General features: G+C 45.7%; 3 protein-coding genes across 3 annotated transcripts in view; 2 read left to right on the top strand and 1 right to left on the bottom strand.

The window, feature by feature from the left end:
- HES6 (hes family bHLH transcription factor 6) overlaps positions 1-15808 on the top strand; it is a 312570-nt gene that overhangs the window by 25191 nt on the left and 271571 nt on the right. The window lies entirely within an intron of this gene.
- PSMD1 (proteasome 26S subunit, non-ATPase 1) overlaps positions 1-15808 on the bottom strand; it is a 118984-nt gene that overhangs the window by 56639 nt on the left and 46537 nt on the right. The gene's annotated exons all lie outside the window — the stretch shown is intronic.
- Positions 1746-15654, top strand: HTR2B (5-hydroxytryptamine receptor 2B). Its single transcript, XM_069103256.1, has 3 exons — positions 1746-2607; positions 10359-10559; positions 13059-15654. Exons 1-3 carry the CDS (start codon positions 2211-2213, stop codon positions 13949-13951), a joined length of 1491 nt encoding a protein of 496 aa, XP_068959357.1. The 5' UTR covers positions 1746-2210; the 3' UTR covers positions 13952-15654.

Here is a 15808-nt window from a genome sequence, read left to right as displayed (position 1 = left end):
CTTACCACTAGATTCTGGCTCTCTGAACATTGTCCTAAATTCAGTTCTAATAATGATATATGGTCTCGGAAATGTGGAGAGCACATGCTGTAGTATTCTACCACCAAAGCACTGTGTATTTCCTCTTCCTAGATTATGCTTTTCCTCCGTGTAAATCCTTTGAACAAGCTGATAAAACCAACACCAAAGACAGAAAAGCTCCCACAAAAGCCCATATGTATGTGTCTGAGTCAGCCCCGGTGGGGCTCCATATAAGGCCGGAACTCAGAGGGCCATGAGCCAGGAGGCTTCATACGAGGGGTGTATATATCATGTAGATGGGCTGCCGGCAGGAACACAGGCCCTCCAGGCCCCAAGGACACGGGGGAGAACATTCAGCAAATTCAGTCTTATCATTAACCCCACTGGAAACCTTCTGGCATCTCTAGGGAGCCAAACTTTGAGGATTGTGTAGAACCACCGATCTGAACATGTACGGAAACAACCTCTGAGCTAGCCTGATACCCTTAACTGAGAGTTATGAACAATCATAAAAGATGCCCCAACTCTCTCACAATGACCAAATTCAAAAGGAAATGACCTTCCTGGCACTGTTACAAGCACACATAACATTCATTTGTCTTCTGGCTGTCAAGCACTGCGCTGAGCCCCCCCAGAACGGCTCCATCAGGGAAGGAATTCGGCTGTCTCGGTGAGTGTGACCGCTGAGCCCCAGCTACCTGAGGATGACATGTGCTAGAAGGCACCAAGTAAGTGAGAATGAAAACTGGCACTCGCACTGAAATTCGAATTTGTTACAATCCTGTTGTCCCTTTCCTCTTTTTCCATACTGGTTTTAAAAAATACAAAAATTCTGCACTGAATGACCCTGAGAAGTTGCGGAGTTCGGGGTTTCTTTTCTTAGATGGCTACTTTTTTTCTGAAGGGGATAAATTTCCTGGTTCAGACAAGGGAACATTTTCTATATAGCGCTAAAATATGATTTAAAACATCCCAATGCTATAAAAACCTCATTTATAGTTCTGGTTACTTTCTTTTCTTTTTTGTCCTCTCAAATGAAAGACAATCTACGAAATTCAAAAAGAAAATGAAGGTGCTTCCCTCCATGTCGGCACTCTCCAGACTATGGACAAATTTAAGGAGCAGACCCAGTCTGCATGCGTGTGCACATCTTTCCAGGATCTGTCTTTTAGGGCCATGTCTCTATTAATACTAGTTGTGGGTGGCTGGGTTTCCCTTTGAGTGGTCAGTGCACAAAAACTCTGCTCAACAAATAAATTCTTTGGGATGACTTCCCCATTCCCCAATACTCATTCCCAAGCTTCACCTCAAATTTCTATCTAGCTCAGCAGAGGTATGAAGGCATTTCAATATCATAAAATACCTAGTATTTTCTTGGGTTAGTTGTTAACATTTTGTTAATCTGAAAAATTAGAGATTAATAGCTCAATAAATCTTTTTAATTTAAATTAGGGTTTCTTAGCCTTTTTTCCTACCATGGACCTCCTGCTTGGGATTTTTTTTAAGTGCATAATATAAAATAGATAAGATTACAAAGGAAATCCATGGTAGTGCAATTTGTATAGGTTAGTAGAATATATCAAGATAACATTTTTTTTCCCCATCGAAGCTCAGGAACCCCCCAAAGTCTGCCCCCAGATCCCTGACCTGAATGAACTAAAAAGCAGTTAGATGGTCACTGTTAATAACCCAGCCCCTGCTATGTGACTAACTGTGTGGCGTTAGATAAGTCATGTCCCCCCGTGGGCCTCATCAGTAAAATGAGGGGGCTGGGCCACACGAACTCTTCCAGCTCAAAACTTGTCTGCTCGGGAAGTCTTCAATGCAGACCAGAGCTCTGGAGGAGGGAGGGGCTGGGGTTGCGCAGCACAAGTATCTGTTCTGTTCTTTGTAAATGAAAATGATGTAATCTACATATTTTGTATCGAGGGGGAACCCTCTGCCATTCAACATCCTCGACCACTCGGAGAAGACTTGAGAAGCCAGCCGACTGCCTCTATGTCCGACCAGCTGCGGGCTCCTCTCCTAAAACTCTGAAACCTGAGGCTTTTCAGAGCAGCACTCAGATGAGAGGACCTCACTAGGCAGAGATGCCCCAAAGCTGGTAAAAACAGAACCTTGTTCTTTAAAGAAGGGGGTCTACCTTGGCTTTGAGTGCTTGGCATGGGTTCAACGTCTTAAAAAAGCAAATGACTAGCTCAGCTACTGACCATGCTGACCATTCTCCAGAAGCAGACTGGACCACAGGAAAACAACGAATGGCTATTTCTTACAGGCTTTTGGAACAAGACACAATCCCAGACTACCTTCTGCAGGGTTCGAAAATGTCTGATCGCTTACTCTCATCTAATGGGTCTGGATTGCCGACCGACTCGACACCAGGGGAGAAGAGACTGCGCTGGGCAGCTCTCCTGATCTTCATGGTGATAATTCCAACAATCGGGGGCAACATTCTCGTAATCCTAGCGGTCTCCCTGGAGAAGAAGCTGCAGTATGCTACCAACTACTTCCTGATGTCACTGGCAGTGGCCGATCTGCTGGTGGGGTTGTTTGTGATGCCGATCGCCCTCCTGACAATCATGTTTGGTAAGTCCATGGTACCCTAAAGGGGCGGCACCCCCGCTGTTCTCAAGTACTTTCTATTTGGCCTAAAAGAAAAGTGAACTAAAAAGAGTCCCAATTTCTCACTGCTCTCCTGTCTCTACTTGTGCATGACAGCTAGAAAGAGTGAAATGGTCTAGATAGGAGTCACTCTGCTAACAGTGGCAAAGATGTTCTCCAAGTAAATATTTTAAGATGCTGCACAGCTTGAGGATCACTCTCCCCTACTGCGCTGAATAGAGCCCGTGATCCTCTGTTGGTCAAGCAGATTCTCTATTATGTATGATTTGCCTCTTGACTCCACTTGTAGCTTAAAAGAACTGCTCTATTCAAGTTCTTGTGATTTCCTGCCATTTTGTGCATTTTAGAAAATTTCCTCAGTCAATGACCCCGATTCTCTTTGTGGTACAGTTACAGAAGGAAACGGTCCATCTGCTGTTCAGCTCCTCTGATTTCTGGCCATTAGTATTTGATGTGGGAAAATTCAGGATCCCCAGCTACGGGGAGTCCTGACTAAATTCAATGGAATAATACCCAGCTGTTGAGATTAATAATTAATTTTCTGTTGCTTTAAATCAGTCTCTTAAAAATATTTCTTAATAACTTAACAACCTTAAAATATCTCTCATAAATATTTTAGTTATAAGCAGGAATTTTTTGACCCATGGATTCCACTCCTCCCTCATGTTTCAGTTTACTAATCTCTTGAGTAATCCAGCTGTAACCTTTGTTTAAATATTTAAGGAATCTGAAGTTAGAACACAACATAACAATAGTATCTTGAACACTGTACAAAGTTAAAAGGACTCAGTGGGCCAGATTTACAGAGTTAACCTGTGGGGAGGACCCAAGAGTATTTCACTGACATTAGACACAATTCAGATCAAACACCACAGCACAGAGCCAGAAATTATTTGAAAATGAGCCCCTTCCAACCTCAGTGAAATGTCATCATCATCATAAAATTGCTGTTGATAGGCTGAATGTACTGACAGAAGAATAAACGACCCTACTCGGTAACAAGGCTTAAATATTTACCTGCCAAGAATACCTCCTCTTGGGTCCCTCCACAAACTTATGCATAGCTACTGATCTCTCTACACCCCCCCCCCCATGTTGTGGCCTAAGGAACTGCCACAACATACAAGCAGTTCAACATTACACACCAAGAAGGCTTCCATGGCAGAGAAAGAGTCTCAGTCCCAGGGTATTGCAGCGACGGGCAAGATGTGTTTCTGATGACAAGGAGCAGGAAGCAAGAGAAGGCACATGAAAGGGCAGTCACAGACCTACTCGAATTGTACAGGCAAGGTATGACAGAAGTGTGGAGTAAGCACAAATGTCAGGTTCATATATTCAGTCCTGCCACCAAAAGAGGCTATTATTTATGGCCATGCACCGAAGCAGAGAAATGTCAGCCTCCGATGCTACTGCTGTTATTAACACTGAACAAATTCAATCGCTTGACACTGGTTATTTTGTGACTGCTTGGTATATGGACCAGCTGCTAAAATTATGTCTGTCAGAATAAAAAAAAGAGCCAAGTTCCCATGGGTTTAAACCCAGATTACGACCACAATGCACTTCTGGGTCCGCGTACTTCCAAAATCTCCAACGCGGCAGTCTAGCAGATGGCCAAACGGTAGCTGACGTCTCCGCCAAGGCTGGCATTTAGAAGTCTGATACCTCAAGCTCATGCATTAAAGTTCAAAGAAAGAAGTTAGCATGTGCTTATTAGAGAACACACCTTAATATTTATGTTCAACTTAGAGCCGGTGTCTAGGCATGGGAAATTCAGCCACTCCCATGATGTGTGAAACAAAAAAGCACAATGAGCTACGTGATATGTTCTGCAATTGGCGATAAAAAGTTCTCCCCATAACTGTAAGAAAGCCACAGCAATGTCTGGGGAAGAGGTAAGCTTGTAAATGAAAAGAGAGGAATTTCCGCAAGGATCATTTACTCCTACAGAAAAATCAAATGACAAAATCCATTAAATGTAGGACAACAAATTTCCCACAATAAATTCCTTAGCCTGACACCCCACGTTGTGCAATGTATTTGTAAGACACTTCCTGGAATTTTTCCTCCCTTTTTGCTTAAAACTTCTGCCTGACTGCAATGAGTAGAATAGTCAGTCCTCCATATGGCCCCCAAATCGATTTTGTGCTTTAAATGAACATTTAAAATGGAAACACTGGCAGAAGAGTGGGATTTTTAACAGAAGAAAGAAATGTATGACCTCTAACCCTAAGCAATCAGATGTGATGAACGTATGATGCCACTGGAAGGAACCTCAGGAAGCTTTAAAGACCAATTATGGGGCCCAAATCTAGAAGTTCCCACAAACACAACTCCCTTGTTCCACTAATATGTAGGTTATACTATTGGCATGTAGTTTTAAGCACCTAACAGGAATTCTATAAAAACAACATGGGAATGCAATGCCTAAAGGAACATAATTTCTAAAATCCAATTAGTGAGGACAAATGAAAACAAAGAGAGCAGAACGGGGCGGGGGGGTGGTGGGGCTACTGCTATCAAATCGGCTTGCTGTGTAGAAGAGACCAGCTGGAGTGATGATGCCCAGCCTCCATCTTCCTACAGAGTCAGGGGAGCAGTGCACATGGGATTTATTCCCACTGTACAGAAGTAGGATATGGGCCCCAGAAAGTGACTATGATCTGCCCTATGAGCTCAGGGTCAAAGCTCTTTCTACTATGCCAAATATTAAAAACAGGTTCTAGGTCAAGAGCATGCTTTGGGTAGAACTCCACCTTCAGCCACTGTTTCATTTAGGTGAAGAAGCAGTTAGCTTTTTATAGTGGCCCCATCATCACTTTCTACCTGACTGAACAAGATACAAATCCGGGCCAGGCTTCTTCAGGCTCTGGACACAGCCCTGCCGCCGAGGCAAGCAGGAGGGGGAAGTATCTCAGGAGACTTCACCTCTGTTTCCCAGTACCAAAGAGAGCTGGATCCTCATCCCCCAGAAAACTTCTACCAACGTCAGTTGCTACTGTCACCTTCTATCTAAATAAGGTGGCACTTAACTTTGTGGGTGAATCTGATCTATGTCCTCATACTACAGTAAACAGGACAAAAAACCAGGAAGACTTTTAGGACAATGTCATAGTTGGACTATCTGGTTTAAATAGGCAAACATTTGGGTCTACTGACTAGAAGTTCAGTACTGATCATACCAAAATAATACACTAAGGTGCCCCAAACAAGACATCTTTGGTAGTTATTCCATAACCAATTACAAAATGTATTTAGATTCTTACTGTTGAAGTTCTGTGGATGAGGCTTTCAGCTGAGAGAAGTTAGTCAGGGATGCACTGTGATGCAGCCGCCTCTGCCCTTGGCTGATAGTGAGAGGTGCGGGGGGGGGGGGGGGGGGGGGGGGGGCGGGTGGGGGGGGGGGCTGGCAACGAGCTCTCAATTGTTAACAAAAGCAGGAAACCAACCAGCTGGACGGCACCATTTCAGAAGCCGGCCGAGGCCATCCTCTACCTGCCACACTCCCCTTTTACAGTGACCCACAAGAAGAAACCTTTCTTCAGCGTAACTTGAGCAGATCATTTGTGCCTGCCAATAAATTTTGTGCTCTGATTACAAATCCAGGGTTTTTAGCTGGCCTTCGAATATTTGGGGGAAAACAGGTAGCCCTGGGACTAGAAATTGCAGATCAACTTGCAGAAATTAATATAAGGAACATAAAAGCTACACTGACCTACCATTTTTATACATTTGGGGCATCTCCACCCATGGAGGCATTTAGGTAAATTTTATTTAAAGTAACAAATACCCTATTTATCACTGACACTATGGAACATTCTTGAGGCTGGAGTTGGAGGGCACTTGAAATGTGGAATACCGGGGGCTGGAGAGCCACATCTCTCAATCTGGGCCTCAGGCATTTGTAATCTACTGCCCTCTCTACTTTGGAAAGTAGAAACTCCCTATCATTGTCTCTTAGTAGCACTAAACAACCACTAAAGCCGCTAAAAATTAAACAGATTAAAATCACGGCATCAGTGACAATTTTCTATTTCTCTTCAGTTACAAAAAAAAAGCATTGAGGAATGAAGGTTGTTAAAATCAATTTACTTTCACCACTGGTCAATGTAATCACTCAAGAAGCTGTACTTATATTGAAGAACTAGGGTTCCGAGAGGGTATGATCTGAACTCAATGATACCAGATTTCTACTGCGTCTCTCTATTCAGCCCAACAGACTGACACTACACATGGGAGTCTGAAAGAGTTATAACTGCATCAATATAAGCACAAATAGTCTGAAACCAGGAAAATGCAGCAGAGTGAAACAGAAAGCTCCATGCCTCCCAATTTGCCCCCTGCCAGCTGTCTGACCTGGAGCGGGGCCTGATGCCTTCTGAGGCCTCATTTCCTCAGGCTGACCCCGAAGGCACATTTCAGCTCTGACAGGAGGCCTCAGTGGCTTTCAATTGTTTGCCCATAAATCCTGCATAGAAGATCCACTGAACATACTGAAAGTCTGCCTTGCTCTATACCGTATCAGGGGCACCAATCTACAGCTCCCATTGGCCCTCCTCGGGATGGCCACCAGTCCAACTCTTTCCAGAGCTACTTTGTCAAATAGATGCACCCTCATAGAGCAGCCAAAGCTTTGAAGAAAAATCAAATGAAATGTAAAAGTCAGTATCTGCCCTTCTGGGCCCGACTTGGACTAAAACACCGAGGGCTATTTGTATGAAGGGGGGCTGCTGTTGTGCCTAACAATGATGCTGATGCTACTTCATCTTGCATCTTACAGGCAGCGCCTTGTGGGGCCTTAAAACACTGTGCTGGGACTTGGGTCAGTCTGGTCTCTGGCACCCATCCTGCCTCAGATCCCGCTATTCAGATGTCAGAGCCACAAGTCTAAGGAATGAATTCCTCTGAAGTAGACCGTGAGAGGTCACGAAAGGGCAGCCTTCGTTTATCGAGGCTGTTGGTAGTGCCTTTGCTACACGTACCACGGACAGCAATAGACTCCAGATGGAGCAAGCACTTAATTATAAAGAACAAACACTAAAAAGAAATTAGAAGACAATTTAATAATGGATATATTTATGGCAATAGATTGACATATTAGTTGGAAAGGATCAACTATTGCTATATTTATTGAAGAGTATCAACAGGCTGATCTATTTATTAAATAAATTAAGAGAAGAAACATATGGGAGACAAAATCTATGCCTGAGCACAAACAGCAACAGCTCACACTCACATTGTACAACGACCAAATATCATGATCCTTGTTTCACAGATGAGGAAACTGAGGCTCTGAGAGTAGCACAAGCTGGCAGGACTGCAGGCCAGGAGCACACTCGCACTCCTTCACACGGCCTCCAATGTGTCTCTGTCTGTCATCATTTTTTTTTGCTGTGGACACTAAGTAAGAAAACCCCTCTACTTTGGCCTCTATTTATCTGCACACACAGAGCTTAGACCGTCCAAGATGAAGAGGTTAGACACAAGGAAAAGATCTTTGCAGACGCCATAAATAATCTGATAAAAAGTTGACATGTAAAACCTCTAAGGAAATGACACAACCTTCTAAGATTCAGATCTGCTCTTCAATGAAAACAAGGCATAAGACTGAATAAGCAGGGCTAGAAGGAAGAAAGAAATTTCAAGTAACCACTAGAAAAACTGTCCCAACTCTCCAATGATCGGAGAAAGGTGACTGAAAACAACTTTACACACAACTGGCAGATGGTTAAAAAGCTGCACGATTTCCAGGTGGTGGGGCTGGCTATGGAGAAACAAGGGCAAAAACCCACACCAGAGGCACATGACACACCGCGGCACTGGGCCAGGGGCGGGCACACACGGCCCCATCAGACGCCACTGGAGCTGTTTTACAGGCCTGGGGGAGAGACCTTCTTCTGTTCCAGCAGGGAAGGAGGGTGTGTGTGATAATATACATGCTACAATAACTTCTCTTTGAAACTATTGAGTACTTAGGCCCTAGTTTAAGCACCCATCCCTTTCAGATAGTGTTATTTATAAGAATCAAAACATTTTTATTTTATTTTTTTGCTTTTTGGAGGGGGGAAGGTAGGGCAATTGGGGTTAAGTGACTTGCCCAAGGTCACATGGCTACTTTTGTGTTAAGTGTCTGAGGCTGGATTTGAACTCAGGTCCTCCTCACACCAGGGCCAGCGCTCTATTCACTGTGCCACCTAACCGCCCCATTCAAAACATTTTTAAAGCAAAATTTTCTAGTCAATTTTCTATTTTCAAGAGAAGTGAACAAGACAAGATATTCTGAAGAACTATACATTAACCAAATGCCCCAAACTCAAGCAGGAAAAACTTCTCTTAAATGAGCTCCTCAGTTCTGGGCTGGGCAGGACCTTTAGTTTTGAGATCTTCATTTCTGCCTCCTGCCCTCCCTTCCCCGGTGAGCCACACCTTACAGTAAAGATTGAAAGCAGAAAAGGACAAATGAACTGATTCTAACAAGGCAGGAAACACTGCACACTCAGAAGCCCTGACCTCTCCAACGATTAAAAAAAGACAGAAATATGGTCTGTACTTTGAATAGACATTTAAACTACTTTTATGACAAACATCTTACAAACTAAATACTACCAACTGCTTCCTATAAGAGGTCATTATGTAGTAAAACATCATTTTTGCCTACAATATCACATCCAAAGCCAAGTATGAGGGGCTACAACATACATCACACACTGACCTTCACATTCCATTCCACCACAAAACGACCACCAACAGAATGGCCAAGGGTCGTCCATCCTTTAATCAGGAGACAGGGACAAGTGCCTTCTCTGCCTGTGCGCAGTCAGATCCTCCCCCACCAGTGATCCTGCCACCCCCAGGCTGGGCACCCAAAGGAGGGGGCGTCAGAGGCATGGCAGGCCATCTCTCCCCTCTGTGCCTTTACCTGACCACTGTCCCAGTCTCGTAAGACTCTAAATAACCAATCATGGTCAAGTACTTGCAAAGAGTTTTCAAAAGAATTTCACTGAAATTCGCTGCTTTCGAGACTGCCCTAAATTGTGATGAGCTCAGCCAAAGTTCTTCCCTAACCTAAAGTGGATGGAGAGGAGCCAAGTTCAGGCTCCTCTGACTTAAAAGGAGCCTCTTGATTCCTGCCACTTGAGAATATAAAGGCCGTCCAACAGGGATAAAATTCATTTTGGGGGGAATATTAACTCGTGTTCCCCCTTCAGAAAAAGATCCATAAATATCATTACAACCCAATGATCAAATACCATTGCAAAATGCAAAAGAGGCCAAGTGCTTCCTATTTTGGGTTAATGGAAATATAAACAATTAATACCTCTAATGGGCTTTGTGTAACATGTTCCTTAAAAGGTATTAATTTTATCTTGGTAAATTGAATTGTATTTTAAACGTCCTGGGAGCACTAGCATTTAATCAGACATTTAGGTGAACACTTTCATGGTACACATCCGTGACAGTGACACAGAGACAGAGTCAGGCCACCCAGATTTCAGGCCTCCGCCCAAGCCAAAGGCTCCTGCATGCACAAAGCCGTCCCTCTTGGCTGGAGTTTGTCAGGACACCACAAAGGTTTCAATGGTGCCCGCCCTTGAAATGGGTTCTGGCTGTGACTTGGTCTCCAGGGGTGACACGGTTAACAGACGGATTTGGGCAAGCCGAGGGGATGGAGTGCATGGAGGAGGAATGACGGCCTTGTGTCTTCTTTCTCCCAGAGCCAACGTGGCCGCTCCCCGTGGTCCTCTGCCCCGCCTGGCTGTTTCTGGACGTGCTTTTTTCCACAGCTTCCATTATGCATCTCTGTGCTATCTCTGTGGACCGTTACATAGCCATCAAAAAACCCATCCAGGCCAGTCAATACAACTCGCGCGCAACGGCCCTCGTCAAGATAACCGCGGTCTGGCTCATTTCAATAGGTAGGTGAGCAAGGGCGGGGCCTGGGGTGGGAGGGGTATTTTCCAGAAGCAGCCTGGGAAACATGAAGTTCACCATCATCACGTATATGTCTGCACACACGTATGTATACACACAGAGACATGTACATGTACAACCCTTGCGCCCAGTGACACGTACGATTCTAGCCTTCTGGGCGCTCACAATCACACCAGCCAAGGTTATGCTCCAGAAATGGTCCTGGCCAGAGGATGTGCCTGTGACACTGCTCACCGACGACAGGCTCACGACCAGGCGGGCTGGAGGAGTGGGGATGAAATTTTCAGCCGCACAAGTTAGCTCTCAAGAGCCCATATTGTTGAAAACACAGACATTTGACGTGCTAATGTATGATACTCATCTACATTTTGGTTAAATATATTACAACAAAACAAAACAGAAAGACTCATAACCACAGGGGGAAGAAAAAAACCCAGTGCGCCTTCATGAATTTTACTGATTCAACATGGAGGCCAAACCAGAAGCACCAGCCTTGTGAACCCTTGAAGACCTTGCTCTGAAAACACATTCAAATTCTCCTTCTAACTCCACAAGACCCTAAGAGTTAATATGCAAAAACTTATGCTCACTAAAAACCATCAGATTCTGTTGAAATCAGCTGCATAAACTGCATAAACAGGGAAATGGAGAGAACTGAAAGAATTTTTCAAAACCAACCAACCAAACCTCACCCACCACCATGAGCAGAAGCTAGGTGAGATTCCAAGACTGCCTTGGAAGCCGAGACTCCAGGGCACGGTGGTTAATTCCAATGTCTGTAGCACGTTATTCAGTGTTCCGTTTGTCCAATCACCTGCAGTGGAGGAGCAAGAGTGAAGGAAGGTAACGTTCACAAATGACAGGCAGATGAGGGGGGACTCTAGAAGGCAGCTGCTGTCTTCTAAACTGTTCTGATGGCCCACTTCCCATCTTTGGTGCTCAGTCAATGAGCAAAGCCAGGAGACTTCATGTCCAGCCAAAATGATATCTTGGAAATAGGCAGGTGAGTACTGGACAAAGAGCCCAGGTTGAAAAGGGGGCCCAAGTGAGGCGAATGCAGTCACCAACCAAATCCTATGACCATGCATTAGGATACTAGCAAGAGAATTAATATTCCACGATAACCATCTTGCAAATTCAAAGGGAAAGTATTAGATGAAAGAGAACTGGTGTGCTTAAGAAAAGAAAAGCCAGGGAAATGAGAAGATGCCCTTCAGCTCTAGCTCCTAGGGCCTGATAATGAATGGCTCCTGATCAAAGGGCTAAACCTCCCTCCTTTCTTTACCAGCAAAAGGCTCTACAGATGAGGGTGAGCTCTGGGGTTCACAGATCATAAAGCCAGAAAGAACCTTGCAGGTTAAGTCAAAGCAAATCGAAATGAGATTCATTTGTGAATGGCTGCTGATTCTAAAGGAGAGGGTGGGGACTGGGCACTTGGTTCTGGGTCTTCCCCCTTCCTTCCCACACCTTCAACAAGCAGGTGAATCCTTCACTGACACTCTGCAGGCAAAAGCCTGCGGGGGGGGCGGGGGGAGACGGGGGACGGACACTACGACTCCCCTATCTTCAGTTTTCCTTTGGCAGGTGCTCTAAGTCCTTAAGGTAAAACCTAGAACTCCTTAAAATTGTAAAACAAATCACCACGTCCCTTCTCTAGGCTCAAGCTTTCAAAAGAAAAGCAGACAAAGCTCATTTTCATGGGTGAAAGGCAAAGGCAAAGCCTTCAGCTAAGCCTTAGAGAAGAGGATGGGGAGCTGGGAGGCTGCTTCAGTACTTTTATGTCACTTGTACCTTTCTGTGGGTCAAAGGCCTTGTTTCTACAGAATTTCTTCTGTAGTTATAAAGAGGTGTAAAACCACTATGCTGAGACAGGCTTAGTAATTAGGGTCTTTCCCTAACATCTGTTGTCCTGTGTGGACCTGGAGTCAGGGAGACGGGAGCTCAAATCCTACCTCAGACACTTGCTAGTTACATGACTCTGGACAAGTTACTTAACCACTGTCTGCCTCAGTTTCCTCAACTGTAAAATGGGAAGAAGAACAGCACCTCACTGCCAGGGTTGTTGTGGAAGTAAAATGCAATAATATTGTGAGGGGTTTTGCAAATCTCAAAGTGGTCTATAAAATGGAGTGATGATGATGATGACGATGATGACAGCTTTAGGGGAAGTAAAACACCAAGTCTAAAATCTGCAGCGAGTCCCTTGTAAACTGTGGACTGTCTGCTGTGGCCTGCGCTCCCCCTTTGAGCTGGCGCGGGCCCTGCCCCAGGCTCAGGAGCACTGCGCTCCCCCAGTGAGCTGGCGCGGGCCCTGCCCCGGGCACAGGAGCACTGCGCTCCCCCAGTGAGCTGGCGCGGGCCCTGCCCGGGGCTCAGGAGCACTGCGCTCCCCCAGTGAGCTGGCGCGGGCCCTGCGCTCCCTGGGGGGGATCACACAGACCAGGAGACTGAGCTCAATCTGTCTGGGGCTTCTTCTTTTCTAGGCATCGCCATCCCGATCCCAATTAAGGGCATAGGAGCTGGGGTGGGGGACCCCCCCCATGTGACGTGCGCGCTGACCAAGGAGCGCTTCAGAAGCTTCATGCTGTTTGGCTCTCTGGCTTCCTTCTTTGCGCCCCTCGCCATCATGCTTGTCACTTACTTTCTCACTATCCGAGCCCTTCGGAAGAAAGCCTACTTGATCAGAAACAAGCCGCCGCAGCGCTTCACGTGGTCCACTGTATCCACAGTCTTCCAGAGGGATGAAACACCTTCCTCGTCCCCTGAAAAAGTGGCCATGCTGGATTTTTCTCCCAAGAATAAAACAACGCCTAACGTGAGTGAGGAAATGCTTATCCGACGAATGTCCAGCGTTGGGAAAAAGTCTGTCCAGACGATCACCAATGAGCAGAGGGCATCCAAGGTCCTGGGGATTGTGTTTTTTCTCTTCCTGTTGATGTGGTGCCCTTTCTTCATCACAAATGTAACTCTAGCTTCATGCGATTCCTGTAGCCAGAGCACGCTCCAGAAGCTTCTGGAGATATTTGTCTGGATAGGCTACGTTTCTTCAGGGGTGAACCCTTTGGTCTACACACTCTTTAACAAGACCTTTCGGGACGCATTTAGTCGCTATATCACGTGCAACTATCAGGCCACCAAGGGAGGGAAACCCCTTCGGAAATGCTCAAGCAAGATGTCCTTTAGGAATTCTGTGGCAGAGGATTCCAAGTTCTTTGTGAGACAAGGAGTAAGAAATGGGATTAACCCTGTCACGTACCAGAGTCCAATGAGACTCTGTAGCTCTCCCATACAGTCCCCATCCACCATTCTACTGGACACGCTACTTCTCACTGAAAATGAAGCAGGTAAAACTGAAGAGCAAGTCAGCTACATGTAGCAGAAGTCATGTTACCTTCACCCAAATAATGCAACGAGTGGACCTGAGAGGAAGCATCCAGACCAATCAGGGGCCACTGCGAAACGTTACAGACAAAAGGAAACGCTGAACGCAGCTTACTTCATCTTACAGACCAAGACTAAACATCAAACATCAGTATTGTCTGGCCAGACAACTCCATGAAACAGCTATTTTGCACAGAAATAAAGAACACCTAGCACTATACAGTAAATAAGAGGCCAAAAGATTCAAATAAAGTTCAGTCAACTATTTCACCAACAAGTTTGGCCTGGCCTTCTTTTACAAAGCCATTAAAATCAGAACCATTTGTTAAGAACCGATGGGTACAGAGTTACGCTAGAGGACTGGTTCTGGCACGAGAGGTCCTCGTGGAGCTTGCCAGGGAGAGCTCTGTCCTCAATTATAGGTGGTCAACATTTTCATTAGTTACTTGGGGATACAGCATAATGACACACTGATCAAACTGGCAGCTGGCACAACACTAGAAAAGAAAACCACTATGGTGGCTCAAAGAATCCGGCCTCCCCCAAGCCATGGGAGGCCCCTGCCACGACCCACGACCCACGACCTCTGGAGCTGCAGAGCAGGAAGATCAGCTTCTTGAGAGATGAGGAGCCTGAGGCCCAGCCAGAGACAGGCCAAGTGCTGGACATGGCCAGGCACCCAAGGCAGGGCGGGGGGGAGGGGGGGGAGCCAAGAATCAAGCATGAGGGCTCCTAGGAAAGCTCACAGACCCAAGAGTGAGCAGAGAGGAAGAGGCACCCCCAGAGCTGGTTGGGTGGGAGGCTGGATTACTACACGAAGGGTGTCCAGGACAAAGGGAGCGGCCCCGGTACCAAGTTCAGATGAGACATCTGGAATAGGGGGTTTGATTCCATAGTTCACGTTTCAGGAAGGACACTGAAAATCTTTGAAGTACATTCAGAACAGGGTAACCAAGACAGTGAAAGGATTCAAAACCAGGCCACAATAATGTTCACTCAAGGGGCTTTAAGCCAAGAGAAGATTTAGCATCATTAGAGTGGGTTTCAAATCTTCTAAAGTCTGTCACACGAAAAAGGACAGAGGACAGTACCAGGGACAGTGGGCGGGATTTACAGGGAGCCAGTCTGGGACTCAATTCATAGGTAAACTTTCTGCCAATGATATCTATCTCAAAATTCGACAAGGTCCCTTGTGAGATAATGGGTAAGTGGCATTGGAGGTGTCCAAGCAAAGGTCTGACCTCTAACTGGACAAGGATATGACAGGAGACTGTCAAGATCACCTCTCAGCAACATTCCCCATGATGCGTGCCTCTGTGTTTTGTTGACAGAAAGCCCAATATTCTCTTTGCCCTTGAGGAACTTGAAATTTAAGGCCTGTCAGCACTGACGTCCACATACAGGTGACAAGAATAAATCCATAAAATACTGAGATTGTTGTTTTCTGTGTGAAGACAACAGGATCAGAGAAAATCACCACCTGATAAATCCCAGAAATCTTCCTATCCAATCACCGGAAGCTTTTCTGCACTTCAGGCTGCGTGTGGTGACCCTCCTCACAGCGCTGGTTCATCCTCAGGACTCGGGGCGTGGGAAGTCCTCTCTCAGACCTTACAATGTGAGGGCAGGGGCAAAAGCTTATCATTTTGCCAAGCAGAGAGCAATCTAGATGGTCAGGACTGAAGAAGTCTTTGGGAATGAGTGGGTGCCTCTGCATCTTGTTCTCCTTTACTGAACCCCCTTTTCTATGATCACTGGGACTTTTGGTCCCCCAATCCTTTTCCAGTCGTGCCCTAACCCACCACAACTGTTTCTGGCTCCTCCTCCAGCCTCACTAGCAAGCCCCTAACAA

Source organism: Petaurus breviceps, unplaced genomic scaffold (assembly GCF_028583685.1).
Source record: "Petaurus breviceps papuanus isolate PSGF00001 unplaced genomic scaffold, PetGlider_PUasm1.0 567, whole genome shotgun sequence".
Lineage (NCBI taxonomy): Eukaryota > Metazoa > Chordata > Mammalia > Diprotodontia > Petauridae > Petaurus > Petaurus breviceps.
The sequence above is the reverse complement of the archived record's forward strand: the minus strand, read 5'-3'. Positions and strand labels throughout refer to the sequence as shown.

Coding starts and splice junctions, on each gene's coding strand:
- HTR2B (XM_069103256.1), top strand. CDS start 2,211: ATGACTAGCTCAGCTACTGACCATGCTGACCATTCTCCAGAAGCAGAC. Junction 2,608..10,358: donor CCTCCTGACAATCATGTTTG/GTAAGTCCATGG, acceptor TCTTTCTCCCAG/AGCCAACGTGGCCGCTCCCC. Junction 10,560..13,058: donor GGTCTGGCTCATTTCAATAG/GTAGGTGAGCAA, acceptor CTTCTTTTCTAG/GCATCGCCATCCCGATCCCA.